General features: G+C 42.7%; 1 protein-coding gene across 30 annotated transcripts in view; it reads right to left on the reverse strand.

Moving 5' to 3' along the window:
- The window catches only part of PLEKHA5 (pleckstrin homology domain containing A5), a 273,038-nt gene that overhangs the window by 135,843 nt on the left and 122,790 nt on the right, over window positions 1-14,405 (reverse strand). Inside the window, exon 4 of one of the 30 annotated variants that reach the window (XM_073318935.1) lies at window positions 7,519-7,620. The exons of 28 other annotated variants lie outside the window; for them this stretch is intronic. In XM_073318935.1, the coding sequence (XP_073175036.1) occupies window positions 7,557-7,620 (64 nt within the window). In that variant the 3' untranslated portion in view covers window positions 7,519-7,556. Of the gene's footprint in view, window positions 1-7,518; window positions 7,621-14,405 lie in introns of those variants that run through there. One more of the 30 variants, XR_012155751.1, reaches the window with a different exon arrangement.

The following is a 14,405-nucleotide window of genomic DNA, read 5'->3' on the forward strand; positions in this document are numbered from 1 at the left end:
CCACAGTTAGGGAATCCCATTGCAGCAAAGCCATCCACTATGACCTGCACATTTCCCAGGGTCACTACCCTTGATATCAGCAGATCTTTGATTGCATGGGCTACTTGCATCACAGCAGTCCCAACAGTAGATTTGCCCACTCCAAATTGATTCTCGACTCACCGGTAGCTGTCTGGCATTGCAAGCTTCCACAGGGCTACTGCCCCTCACTTCTCAGCTGTGAGGGCTGCTCTCATTAGGTATTCTTGCGCCTCAAGGAAGGGGAAAGCAAGTCAAAGTTCCATGAAAGTGCCCTTATGCATGAGAAAATTTTGCAACCACTAGGAATCGTCCCAGACCTGCAACACTATGCGGTCCCACCAGTCTGTGCTTGTTTCCCGAGCCCAGAATCGGCGTTCCACAGCATGAACCTGCCCCATTAGCACCATGATGCCCACATTGCCAGGGCCCATGCTTTGAGAGAAGTCTGTGTCCATGTCCTCATCACTCACATAACCGCGCTGACGTCACCTACTCACCCGGTATCACTTTGCCAGGTTCTGGTGCTGCATATACTGCTGGATAATGCACGTGGTGTTTAATGTGCTCCTAATTGCCAAAGTGATCTGAGCAGACTCCATGCTTGCCGTGGTATGGTGTCTGCACAGAAAAAAGGCCCGGAACGATTATCTGTCGTTGCCCTGACAGAGGGAGGGGCGACTGACAACATGGCTTACAGGATTGGCTTACAGGGAATTAAAAATCAGCAAAGGGAGTGGCTTTTGAGAAACTGAATGGCCCCTGCAAGGATAGAACTCAAAACCTCAAGGATAGAACTCAAAACTGGGTTTAGCAGGCCGTTGATTTCACAGAGGGAAGGAGGGAGGGAGGAGAAAATGAATACAAAACAAATCTGGTCTATTTCTTCTTTTGAGCCACTTCATCTATCTTTATACATCTTGCTGGCAGCAGACTGTGCAGTACAACCGCTAGCCGTCATCTCCTGGATGCTCGGCAGAAGACGGTGCAGTATGACTACTGGCCATCATCTTCTGCTGGCTGGAGGTTAAAAGACAGCGCATTGCCGGTAGGACTGAATCGCCACGAGACAAAACAAGGGAAAGGACCTGGCTGAGTCACTCCCATGTTTGCCCAGGCGCCCGATTAAAAGAGCACCCAGGACTACGTCAATGACCGCTACCAGTCATACTGCACTGTCTGCTGTCAACAGGCAATTAACTGCTGCTGTGTAGCAATGCAGTACCACCTCTGCCAGCACCCAGGAGACATACGGTGACGGTTAGCTGAAAAGGCTCCATGCTTGCCGTGATATGGTGTCTGCACAGGTAACCCAAGAAAAAAGGCGCAAAACGATTGTATGCCCTTGCTTTCACGGAGGGAAGGAGGGAACGGGGGCCTGACTATATATACCCAGAACCACCAGCGACAATGTTTTAGCCCCATCAGGCACTGGGATTTCTACCCAGAATTCAAACTGGCGGTGGAGACTGCAGGAACTGTGGGATAGCCACCCACAGTGCAACGCTCCGGAAGTCGACGGTTGCCTTGGTACTGTGGACACACTCCGCCGACTACATGCACTTAGAGCACTTGTGTGGGGACACAAACAACTGTATAAAACCGCTTTCTACAAAAACGACTTCTATAAATTCGACCTAATTTTGTAGTGTAGACATAGTTATTATTTCAACACAAGGCATTAACAAAGTCTCAGTAACTGTATGTGATTTTTTGTTTTAGCAATTTTCTAGCCTCTATCTAAAATGATCTTAAAAGCTTTTTACCCGTCCTAGCTGTGGATTTCACTACTGCTTTAGTACCAAGCAACTCCTTGGCCTTTTGCTCAAAAAATGAACCATGCTTATCCTTCTAGATTTCATTGTTTGTAAATAAATGTCTGCAATTTGGAGGGTTTCAAACATCCATTAGACAGTACTTATGCACAAATTACACACTGAGGTTGAGGTAGATCACCACTTCCAGAACAAATAAAACCAAAAATTTAGATAGCTGTCTTTGTATTTCCTAAATTTTGAAAGGTTAATAACGGCTTTATGGTTTTTTACGATCACCACCTCCTTGGTATTCTTCAGCCCTTATGGTGGTTGAACTTGTTGAAGGAAGTTCAGTATCACTGCTCTGTGGGTTTTGTTGTTTTGAAGCTGATGGCTGAATTAAAAATGTATCCATAATTAGTATGTATTGTTTATGTTTACACCAATTTTCTCTGTGCTGTGTAACTTGTTCTTCTCACACTGAAATAGCTCCTTTCCACCCAGTAAATAGAGCTATGTAACCTGCAAGGCTGGCATGAGACTCACTGGGCCCAGGGCAGAAACCAAGGAGTGAGCTCTCACATGTCAGGTCTCCGGGAGCAGAACAAGCACTGGGCCAGAAAATGTTGAGGCTGACCTACAGCTGTGAGGCCCACATCCCAATGGCTGACCCACAAGTCTGAGCCTCACATCCTGGGGATGAAGCCGGGCCAGGGGCTTTGGCTTCAGCCCCCTGGGGGAAGGGGCTTCAGCCTGCAGAGGCACCACAGATCTGGGCTTCAGTTCCCAGCTCTCACTTCAGCACTCTGGCTCCCTGCTTAAGCCTGTGAGGAGGGGCACCCAGGCTCTGTGATTCAGCTCCACGGCAGTAATAGGGTTCAGAGCTTCACCCATGCAGCTCCCAGCCCCACAATGCCACCGTGGCTCAGGCCTCCAACACTGCAGCTCCTGGCTGCCGCCCCATGACACGACCGGGGCTCGGCATTGCAGTTCTGTTTATTCCCTCTGAATCACTAGGCATTGGTCACTGTTGGAAGACAGGATACTGGGACAGATGGACCACTGGTCTGATCCAATATGGCTGTTCTTATGTTTGAGCAAGGAATTCAAACAACAAACTGAGTATGAAAAATAATTCAGTATTTTCCCCAATTAACAGCATATTTCTGGTGGATTGGATCTGTTGTAAGAGTTGCGGCCTTCTTCTCCTGCTACGAGCCACGAAGTAGAAAGTCACATTCTCACATTCCATCTAAATGACATTAAAACAATGTAATATCAGGTTGTTAAGAAGGCACTCCTGTCCTAATAGTACCCACCATCACCAGATAACGAAACATAGCTCAAGATATTTAAAGAAAACTTCGACAATATTCTATCTGGTAAGGAATCACTTATCAATATTTGTGACTGAAAACTATACTTTATTGTTTTGCCTTCGTATTTCCCACTTCTCTATTGTTTATCTGTATGGTCTTTGGTTCTTTGATTGTTTCTATCTGTTGCAAAGCTAATTTTGCAAGATTTAAGTCAACTAATGTGATGGGGTATGATTGGTTAAACAATTGTTTCGCAATATGTTAGGACTGGTCAAAGAATTATTCTGTAATACTTTGGTAAAATGATTGGTTACTATATAGCTAAGTAGGACTCAAGTTTCACTATATAAACTGAAGCCCAAGAAGGAGACTGGATGGGTGGGGGAAGACAGAAAGAAAGAATAAAGACCTGGAAGAAGAAGAACAACTCACCTCCAAGACACAGCCCAAGATCAGAGCTGCTAGAATCCTATGCACAACCGTGACATGCAGCAACCAGAACCCAGATGAGACAGACCTCGCCTGGCCAACAAGGAAAAAGGATCAGTGAGCATAGCATTGTATGCTTAGGGTGTGTATTCTACTTGGTGACTGTTGATAAAATAGAGGTTAAGGATATTACTGTGTAAGGCTCTTTCACTGGGAAAAGGCCCTGCACACTCACAAAGATTACACTCTGAGCCCTAGGAACGGGGTACAGATGGGGGTGCCTAAGTTAACCGGGTTACGCCTTGAACCCACATAAAGGTAAACTGGGATGCCCTAGAGTGGGTGGGTAACACCCTGAACCTTATTACTCCAAGAAAGGAAATTTTCAGACAAGTCATGGATAAATTTTCCTAGTCTTATTCGTAATGAGGGTCATAGATCCATGACACTGGGATTTTCATAGCAGTGTCCACTTGGAGTGGGAGGGAGAACTACATACCATTATGTACAGATGCAAAACGGGATAACCCTTTTCCTAAGAGCTACTGGGATACTACAATGAAGAGTACCCATCCTCACTGAAGGCAGCATCAGATGGTGACTGGATGTCCAGCTTGTAGAATAGTTGACCAGGTGGCTGCTTTTCTGATTTCCTTGTATGAGGCACAACCTTTCTGCCCATGAAGCTGCCATGGCTATGAAGGAGTGGGCTCTGACATTGCATGATGGAAGTGGAGGATTTCAAAGCCTTCTTTTCCTTTGACACTGGATAATAAAGCACAAAGCATTTGCTGTCTTGGCCTGATCTGTGTGGTGAATATATACTTTGAAAGCTCTGCAGACATCCGAAGAATGCCACAGTTTCTCTTTGGAGTGTGATGTAGCTGGACAGAAGGATGCAAGAACAATTTCCTATGCTCTGTTGAACATGGAGTTCATCTTCCCTATGAAGACAGGATCAATTCTGAGTACTCTTTTAGCATTTTTAAAGGTGCAGTAGTGAAGTTCCAGGAAAAAAAGAGATCCTAACTTAGACATCCTGTGAAAACACAGCTCATCAAAAAAAGCTATTTTACAGTTAGAAAGTAAGACACCTTCGTTAACGGTTGAAATGTAGGGCCAGTAATGGCATTGAGAACCAGGTAAGATCACATAAAATAACTTTATGAACATCAGGAGGATATAAAGAGATGGTGCTCTTATAAGAAAAGCACAGGACATCTGAATAAGATTAAATCATTAATTGTCTACAGCACACAGAATACTAGACAAAGAAACAACCTGATTCTGGAAAGTCAACTGCCACGCCTAACCAGAGTCATTGTAGCCGTGTAAGTCTAAACAGAGTCCCTTTAAAGATATTTGAGAATCTGTAGCACAGATACAGACAGGGGTGAGACACCTGTCCTTCCACCAACTGTTAAAGCTCAACCTGGCCCTTGAATAACTGAATTGTTAGATTTCTGGAAGCTGAAATAATGGATACTAGCTCTCTGAATAGCTTTCCTGGCTTAAGAGATTCTGTTGAAGGGCCAGGCAGCTAGGCTAAGACTGTCTGAATTCTGATGCATGACTGGCCCATGTAACAGTGTATCCCTTCTGGATGGAAAACAGATGGGAGTTGTCTCTGTTCCATGTCAAAGAGGTAAGAGAACCTAGGTAGAGCTCTGTGCGTAGCTATTCTGTAATCCTGCTCCCACTATTATGACAGTGGATCCCCATCCTGCTGCAAAGTTGTACATTAGTCCAGCACAGGGCTCTAAAACCAAGTCCTCCCTAGCCAAAATGGGGATACCATAATTAACAGTGCTGCTTCTCTCTTGATCTTCCTGTGGTGCTTTGGTGAGGAGAGAGAGAGGGGGAAGGCATGTGTGACTGGTTCAGTCACAGAGACCGCCTTGGGACTGTTACCTGATGTTCTGAAACTATCTCTGAGCCCATTTTCCCTGTCAGCTTGGGACTCGAGACTCTGCCTGGTCGAGCCAGACATGCCAGTTTGCTGCAACACAGACCCAGGTCTGGTCCACACCCCCAAAGCTGCAGGCTTTTACCAAAAACTGCTCAGCAAGTCACCTATCTCCAGCACCCAGACACCCAGTTCACAAGGGGATCCAAACCCCAAATAAATCAGTTTTACTCTGTATAAAGCTTATACAGGCTAAACTCAAATTGTCTACCCTCTATAACACTGATAGAGAGATATGCAAAGCTGTTTGTTCCCCCAGATATTAATCACTTACTCTAGGTTAATACAAATGATTTTATTAAGTATAAAAAGTAGGATTTAAGTGGTTTCAAGTAGTAACGGACAGAACAAAGTAAGTTACCAAGCAAAATAAAACAAAACACACAAGTCTAAGCCTAATACATTGAAGAAACTGAATACAGGTAAATCTCACCCTCAGAGAGGTTCCAATAAGCTTTTTTTTTTTTTTTTTTTATACCAACTAGACTCCTCCTTAGTCTGGGCCCAATCCTTCCCCCGGTACAGTTCTTGTTAGTTCCAGCTCCGGTGGTAACTAGGGGTTCTCTCATGACTGCAGCTCCCTTTGTTGTGTTCCACCCCCTTTTATAGCTTTGGCACAAGGCAGGAATCTTTTGTCTCTCTGGATCCCCACCCCTCCTCCTAAATGGAAAAGCATCAGGTTTAAGATAGATTCCACTACCAGGTGACATGGTCACATGTCCTGTGAGACCCCCAAACCTCCATTCTTCCTGGCCTGACTCTCAGGAACACAGGAAGACTTACAAGTAAAAAGAGCCATTTACAACCAATTGTCCTAGTCAATGGGAGCCATCAAGATTCCAAGCCATCATTAATGGCCCACACTTTGCAGAATTACAATAGGACATCGGAGTAATACTTCATATTTCTAGCTTCAGATACAAGAATGATACATCCATACAAATAGGATGAACACACTAATAGATTATAAGCTTTGCAATGATACCTTACAAGAGACCTTTTGCATACAGCATATTCCAGTTACATTATATTTCACACTTATAAACATATTTTCATAAAACATATGGAATGCAACATGTCAGCATGTAAGACTCTTTTGGCCATCTTTGCAACAATGCATCTGTTGCCTTGGCTCTGTGATCCCGCTGATAACCCTGACACCTTGGTTTTTACATCAGAGGCAAGCAGATCTATCTTAGAGAATATGTTTCTTTACCAGGACATGCAACAGCTCTAGGGCAAAGGGGAAAGGACCTGCATTGGTAATGCTGTGCTCCAAGAGTAAAATTTAGGAATCATCTTACTAAATGGGATATCTAATTGGGATATGGAGACAAGCATCCTTCACATCTTCATTGATGGCAGCTTGCGTGGATTTTTATATCTCCATCTTGCATTTTCATTTCTTTATGGATCTGGTTAGCTACATGATGACAAGTAGTACCGTGTACATTTGTGACTTTTTTTTTTGAACTAGGAACAATATGGAGAAAGGCCCAGTTCCACTAAAGAGGGTTGCAGGTTCTACTGTTCCCATTCACAGGAGATCTAGGATGGCTGTCTGCTTGCCCTGCTTGCACAGCTCAGGCAAAAGCTCTTAGGCTGTGCATTTTTTTAAATAGGTTGGAAGAGACATACTTGCAACATTGTCCACCCTTGTTCTCACTGCTTGTGAAAGTATGTGGGAGCACTTTCTATGTCAAAGGACAGTTCTCTTTTGTTCATTTATTTTTGTTGGCCTGATGTCCTTGATAGTTTTCATGCCTGCAGGAGGAAGCAGAGATTATGCCTGCCTGGACTTGGCTGCCTATGAAGGCTCTATACAGTGAGGAGGCCATTCTGAGGTACAATTTTTTCCCAATTCAAAACAAGTCCATAACCACCAGTGAAAAAGGAACATTTATCTTCAATAGTGACACAAGGATAAGTGTGACTTGTGGACACCAAGGAATCATCTGACTTTATAAAAGGGAGGCCAGAAGACATGTGGGGCAAGAGAAAAAGGGCAGGCCAAGAGGTCCCTCACTACCTGCCAGTTCTTCCTCATCTAGACTTCTGTCCCTCTTATCACGCCATAGCCATCTGCTGAGGCATGGAGATGGAAGTGAGGCACGGCAACCTGCAACAAAAGCTGGGAACAATAAACTTGACATTAGTGCCTGGTGATCTACAGTGATCGCTGGGAAAGACAGCCCAACAGTTAAGGCATGGTGACCAGCAACAGCAGCTGAGGATGGCAGCCTGATGCTTTCCCAATATATTGATGTGGCAGAAAATCCCTGACCCACTAATACACACTCACAGTATGTATGAGCAGGGATATTTAATGACAGCTTTTCTAAGGGCAGCTGCTCTGCAGTCAACATATACAGCTGTGACATGGATTTCCCTCCCCTCCCCCCACCACAATTTCCCCATGACCCTTCCAGTGGTCAACTAGTTAACAAGCAGTGTTGCCAATTTAGTCTTTGGTTGGAAATTTGAATTTAAATTGAAACATTAATACACACTTTAAAAGCCTATATAGTATATGATAAAATACTTGTACATGAAAAAGCATAACAGGTTTGAAAAGTATGAACAAAGACCAGCTTCTTCACCCAGCTGTTTTTAAGGACAATGTTGGCACATTTGTTTCAGAGATGTTGGCCATCCTAATAATTTCAAATTATGATTTGTAAGCAAGATCTGAATGAGTTCTCCCGACAGCTAGTGATGAGCCGGGGGTGGGGTGGGGGGGCAAGAGAGGAGAGGAGATGCTGTATTTACATGAACACACCTACTCTGTGTAGGTATCCAGCAAACAGAGCTGTGTTGCCCAAGTAATCAATTTTGGCTGGTGCTAGGTTACAAATCACTTTAATATTGAATGCAGGAGTAACGAAATGTTATCATTATTGTATGAGTAAAGGGCAGCAGAACTGTACTTAGTCTGCTCTGATTGAGGACGTCAAAAGAGAGAGGGTGGGGGACAGATGTTTTTCTTGGTGGTGTGGGCTCTAAGAGCTTAGACCTGCTGTGGGGGGCAGCTTCTGTGGAAGAGGTGTGAGGTTCCTCCACTGAGAGCTGAAATCATACAGCTAGGTGGAACCTCAAGAGACTGACTTCCAGAGGTCACAGTGGCAGCAGAAGGTGATGGCGCAGTGCCATTGGTGACAGAGCACTGGAGTGAATGCTGGCAGGACAAACAACAGCGGCCAGAGTGAGCAATTGGAGCAAGTGGTGAGCAGCTGGAGGAATGAGCAAGGTGCCTTCTCCCTTCCCCCATATCAGGGTGGGAAGTGAACTCACACAAAAGCACCTCTAAACTCTGGATCTCCACTGATGAAGGACAACTATGAGTGGGATACAGTGGAGGGACAAAGGAGGGGCACATTAAAGGAAAATTTGCTGGTTGGACTATGTTTTAGTGCCTTTGACCCCAGAATGCTAGATTGTGACTGGGAAATTTATTTAAATATACATTTCCCAATAGGCCAAGATTTTTAATATGCACTATTTTCCATGGTTATCTCACATTGTCGCGACCTCAAGAGATTATCTTGGGAAGTTTCTGTACTAAATAATTAATGTTTACATACCAACAGTTACACCAGGTCAGACCAATGGTCCATCTAGCCCAGTATCCTGTCTTCTGACAGTGGCCAATGGCAGATAATTCAAAAGGAATGAACAGGACAGGCAATCATTGAGTGATCCATCCAGTCATCCACTCCCAGCCCTCTGGTGAACAGATGCTAGGGACACTCAAAGCATGGTGTTATATCCCTGACCAACCAAGCTAAAAGCCATTGATGGACCTATTCTCCATGAACATATCTAGTTCTTTTTTGAATCCTGTTATAGTTTTGGCTTTCACAACATCCCCTGGCAAAAAGTTCCACATGTTGACTATGCACTGTGTGAAGTAGTACTTCCTTTTGTTTTAAACCTGCTGCCTATTAATTTCATTAGGTGACCCTCTAGTTCCTATATTATGTGAAGGAGTAAACATTTACTTTTTCACTTTCACCATACCAGTCAAGATTTTATAGACCTCTATCGTATCAGTTTGAAAATAAATGACTATGGGGGGATAAATCCGAGTCTTAATCTCTCCTCATATGGAATCTGTATTCAAGATGTGGGCATACCATGAATTAATATAGTAAGAGTGGAGGGGCTTTGTTTGCCAGACCAATCAGCAAAGCCAATACTGACAAACTAAGTGAAAAGGCTGCAAAACACCAAGCCTCTGGATTGCATCAACATGCAGAAAGCCTTATAAGCCAGTCACTGTCAAAGCCAATTTTAGAAGTACTTAATGAGGCTGTTAATGCTGAAGGCACAACACAGTTTATGTGAACAAACAGAGCTGTCACATCATACTTTCTATTTAAGCAAGAGATACCACACACAACATTGGCCTCCAGTTTGTAAAGTGCATTGCCACTTTTTAATCCTGAAGTTGGCCGCTGGTTCCGCACAAGATCAGAAAATGCTCACTATCTTTCAGCAAGAAACTCAACTAGCTGGCATGCGGCGTAACAGTGAGACTCAGCAGGTGAAAAAGTGAACTCTCTCACCACATTCAAAAAACGTGTACACATGGCTGATAACTGGACCAATTCAAATGAGCATCAAGTATTAAGTCACTGTGTATGTTATTTTGAGGTCAGTGGTAGGCCAATAGATCCATTTCTAGATGTTCAGATTATAGAAGACATCAGCTGCATCGGTGACAACCCACATCTTACAGGAGTTAAATGCTTGTAAACTGAACCCCAAACCGATGGCTGCTTGTGCATTTGATGAAGCTACAAACTTCTCTGGAAGCCATAGGGGAGTACAGGTTTTACTCAGAGGAAAGCGTAACCCTAATCTCTCTTATACAGACTGCAGAGGCCACCTACTCCAATTAACACTAGTATAAGCTGCAGAATCTACAAGAGACATTTAAAAAGCCATACATTGAATGCCTTCATTATACTTTTTCAGCAAGAGTCCAAAAAAGGCTGAACGTCTTGGAAAAAATGGAATATCCACTGGGACTGAAGTTCAAATTAGTCCAACCTGGGAAAACCCACTGACTTTCTCATGAGCAACCCTTAGCTGCGGTCTTAAAATTACTGCAACCATTATTACTGGCTTTGGAAAGTATCTATCAAGATGAGACAGATGTAAGTAGTGAGGTTGGTGGACTACTTTTGCTACTAAGTTCAGAGAAGACTATCACCATTCTCTCTCTTGTAAATCTACTACTGAAACCACTTGGGTCATTAAACAATGCCATCCAGGCATCTCCTACAAAAGCAGTAGATCTTTGTCCAGCAATAGACGGTACATTTGGATCAGAGAGATATCCTTTGAAATCGTACTGGAAGAAAAAGACTTGAGTCCAGAAGTTGACTAATGAAGGCACTTATATTGAGTCCTTATGTAAAGAGGACGAGAAGTGTTTGTTAAGCCAGCTGAAGAAGTGCACAGACTCGATTATTACAAATCTACAACAGTGACTTCTGGATTCTACTCAACCTCTACTTACCTTTTACAGATGCCTATCTTATAAAACACTGATACTTGAGTAGAGTGAGGCACTACCAACAGTGGGGCTGCTACTGATCAGGACAGAACAGGAAATTTGAACACAGTGAAATATCATGAGACAAACGAATGAAGATTTGACTTCAACTTCTTCTTTATTACCACTAGTGATTCTACCCAAACTTTGTGCTATGTTTCCCGTGGTGAAAGAAGTGGAAACTCATTTCTTTCTACTTCAACAGCTACAGCTGAGCATTGTTTTTCCTCATTGAACAGAATTGTGAGTTCAGAAAGAAGTTGCCTTCTATCTGATCATGAGCATATCATGGACTAGTAGCATGGGTCACACAAGATGCCACCAAAGATGAATGCACTGCATTTGAGAAGTTTATTAACAGAGTTGTGCAAAATTACAACAAATCAAGAAGGATGATGATCTAGTGCTTTATAGTAGGCTTGAATAGCCAACTTTAATTTGTGATGATTTTAAAATGAGTTAGGTCTAATAAAATGGTTGTGAAACTTTTTCAGTTTTTACTATGGTGCCACACAGCCCACTTTTGCCATCATGGTCTAACCCTTCATCCGCCCTCACGCCACCCTTGTCAATTTGAACACACACAACTTCAATTCCTGGGGTAAATACTGGGCTGAGGGTGTAGGCTCCAGAAGCTGGGCAGGAAGCTTTGCTGCCCCTTTGATACTGTGCTTCAACCTACTATGCCACTATATGTGTAAGAGGTAGGAAGGAGCTTCTACTTACTTGTCCCAAAGGTGCTGCTGTCACCTGTGCTAGGCCTGAGTGATTTTGCTGCTACTTTTTCCTGGGAGGGAGGCTGCTGGAAACCCTGTCCCTGTTTAAGCATTTGAAAGGCCTAAGGCTCTATAGAACAGGCGCAGACCTCCATGCAATCAGCAGGGGAGGGCAGTAGACATCTGGTTTTCCCTTTCAGCTTTCTCTGTCATGGGTGAGCAGGGGGCATGGAGCATCCCAGCAACTTAGGAGAAATGGAATACTTTCTCCCAATAAAGGCAGACCCCTGACAGTCAGGAGATTAAGGCTTTTTTTTCTCTTTTTCCCTTTTTAAAATTTGCTCTGCTGCAGGCAGGAGCTGATCTGCCTGCCTTCAGCCTGAGAGGAAGATGAAATCTGGTCATTTCTCTGAGGTGGAGCCACACCTCTCCTACCTCAGATTGACATGTTTGATCCCTCTTCAAGGCTGAATAGAGCAGAGTACCCAATGTCATGGATCTGTGGACCTCACTGTTTTTAATTATAAGTAAACTTCAGTAATTATTGGCATTAAAATAAATGTTAAGAAGTCTTGCCAACAATGATTAAAGAACTGCAATCTATGTTTTTATGCAGTCTCTGCCACATTTTAGGCAATTTAACACTATTAGGATTCAATCACTGTAAATTTCAAGTTTACCACAAACTATGCAATCTCTTCCTTGACACTGAATGCAGCGAGCAAATAAGTTCATTCTGTTCAGAATCAACTCCTGGCTCCCTTGTGCAAGGTCCAAAAAGCAGTGGAAGCATGGTCATTTCAAGACAGAAAAGCGTGTATAGACTCCAGAGAAATCACACAAGGGATTCTGCCTATCTTCAATGGCAGAAATAAACAATCCACACAGTGGCATACTACAAGGAGTTCAGCAGTCAGAACATGACCAGCTAGTGGCCCCTGTATCACGCTGAAGTAACTACAGTCCAATAGGACTCATGGGATGAGCTGAAAGATACACCCTCTTTCAGTAGCCATGTCTCTATCTGCCTCTCTAATTACTGTAATGGCTGGAGTGGCAACTCACAGGATAGCCTTCTGCCACCATATAACAAACCAAAAAACAAACCAAAAAACAACCACTGAGTAAGACTGGAGTGAGTTATCAAATTTCAGCATTTCTGAGCATTTCTCCCCAGGTTTCAGAGTAGCAGCCGTGTTAGTCTGTATTCGCAAAAAGAAAAGGAGTACTTGTGGCACCTTAGAGACTAAGCAATTTATTTGAGCATAAGCTTTCATGAGCTACAGCTCACTTCATCGGACGCATACTGTGGAAACTGAAGTAATCTATGATTATTCGAAACAACATCACTGGTTCTTTGTTACTAAGATATAGGGATGGAAGAGAGATGGCTTTCCTGAATAAATGGGAAGTACAATATTTTTGTAACTATGAACAGTAATTACTTCTAAGCCTTTTATACACAGCATTCCTTTTTGTTTAACTGCACAGATACATTCATGTAGTAAAAGACGACAAACTACTGAAAGCACATCAAGTTTTAAAAGCAGCAATGATTTGTGCTATACTGGGAAACAAATTTATTGCTAAGGGCTTAAAATCACTTGAGTGTGATATAATGCATTCAGTCAGGTATTTCAAAAGGTTGATTGGTCAAAGCAGCACAATAAGAGCTGCAATTACAGCAAGGTCATTTAGGTAACAGGTTAGGTTGTTGATTTTACCAGAATCTTAATTATGAAATTTTAGCATAAAATCTGATTAAAAGTTTTCATCAATTGCCCAATGCTTAATAATAATTTCTGAGCACTCTGGAGTCTGCTGGCTGCTTACAGTTGGAAACCTGGATGATTTTTGTTCTGTGGTGTCCCCATATCTCATTCTGTGTAAAATACATTAGAACCATATTTCCTTTAAAAATGCTGAAATAGCTACCATGACATTAGTTCAACAGCAAACACATTATCTGAGTGGTATTGGGTGAGGTGAAAAAGAAAGTTGTATCAAAGCACTGGTTTATTTGCATATCTGCTGCATTGAATCACAAATCCTTGAAACAATGTATTCAATATGCTCGAAACAATGTATTCAATATGCTCAAACCAATGGATACACAAGTTTTGGAAATTTCTGCTAGATGAAACCATTTCTTGGCTGTCTCCTCCTATATTGTCACATCTACGCAGTTTTCAACATCTGTTCAGCTTTTTCTGCATCGTGCATCTTCCCCATAAATAAAAGGGAATGCATTTACTTTATTTACAAAATAAGTGGTTAGCTAGCAGAGCAACTCGGGAACTGCAGGTTTCATTGCTGCGTGAGAAACCCAGTTACAGGATCACACGTCAATCTCTTAATTGACAGCATCTCCTCTATATACTGTTCTTAAATGTGGATTACTTAAAGAAAATCATATCATAAAGAATTAGTTTACTGAGCATTAAATAATCTATGTTGGGTGTTAACCTGTTGCCAAGAGTTGCAATTTTCTGATGTAAACGAGTTCAACAACAACTGCTTCATGGCAACACAGTATATAGGCAATTAGTAACACTGACATATCTTAAAGTCACATGAAGAAACACGGCCTTTTCTTAATATCATCCAATTAAGTCTAAATAACAAAAATAAGATTTATGG

This window comes from Lepidochelys kempii, chromosome 1 (genome assembly GCF_965140285.1).
Source record: "Lepidochelys kempii isolate rLepKem1 chromosome 1, rLepKem1.hap1, whole genome shotgun sequence".
NCBI lineage: Eukaryota > Metazoa > Chordata > Testudines > Cheloniidae > Lepidochelys > Lepidochelys kempii.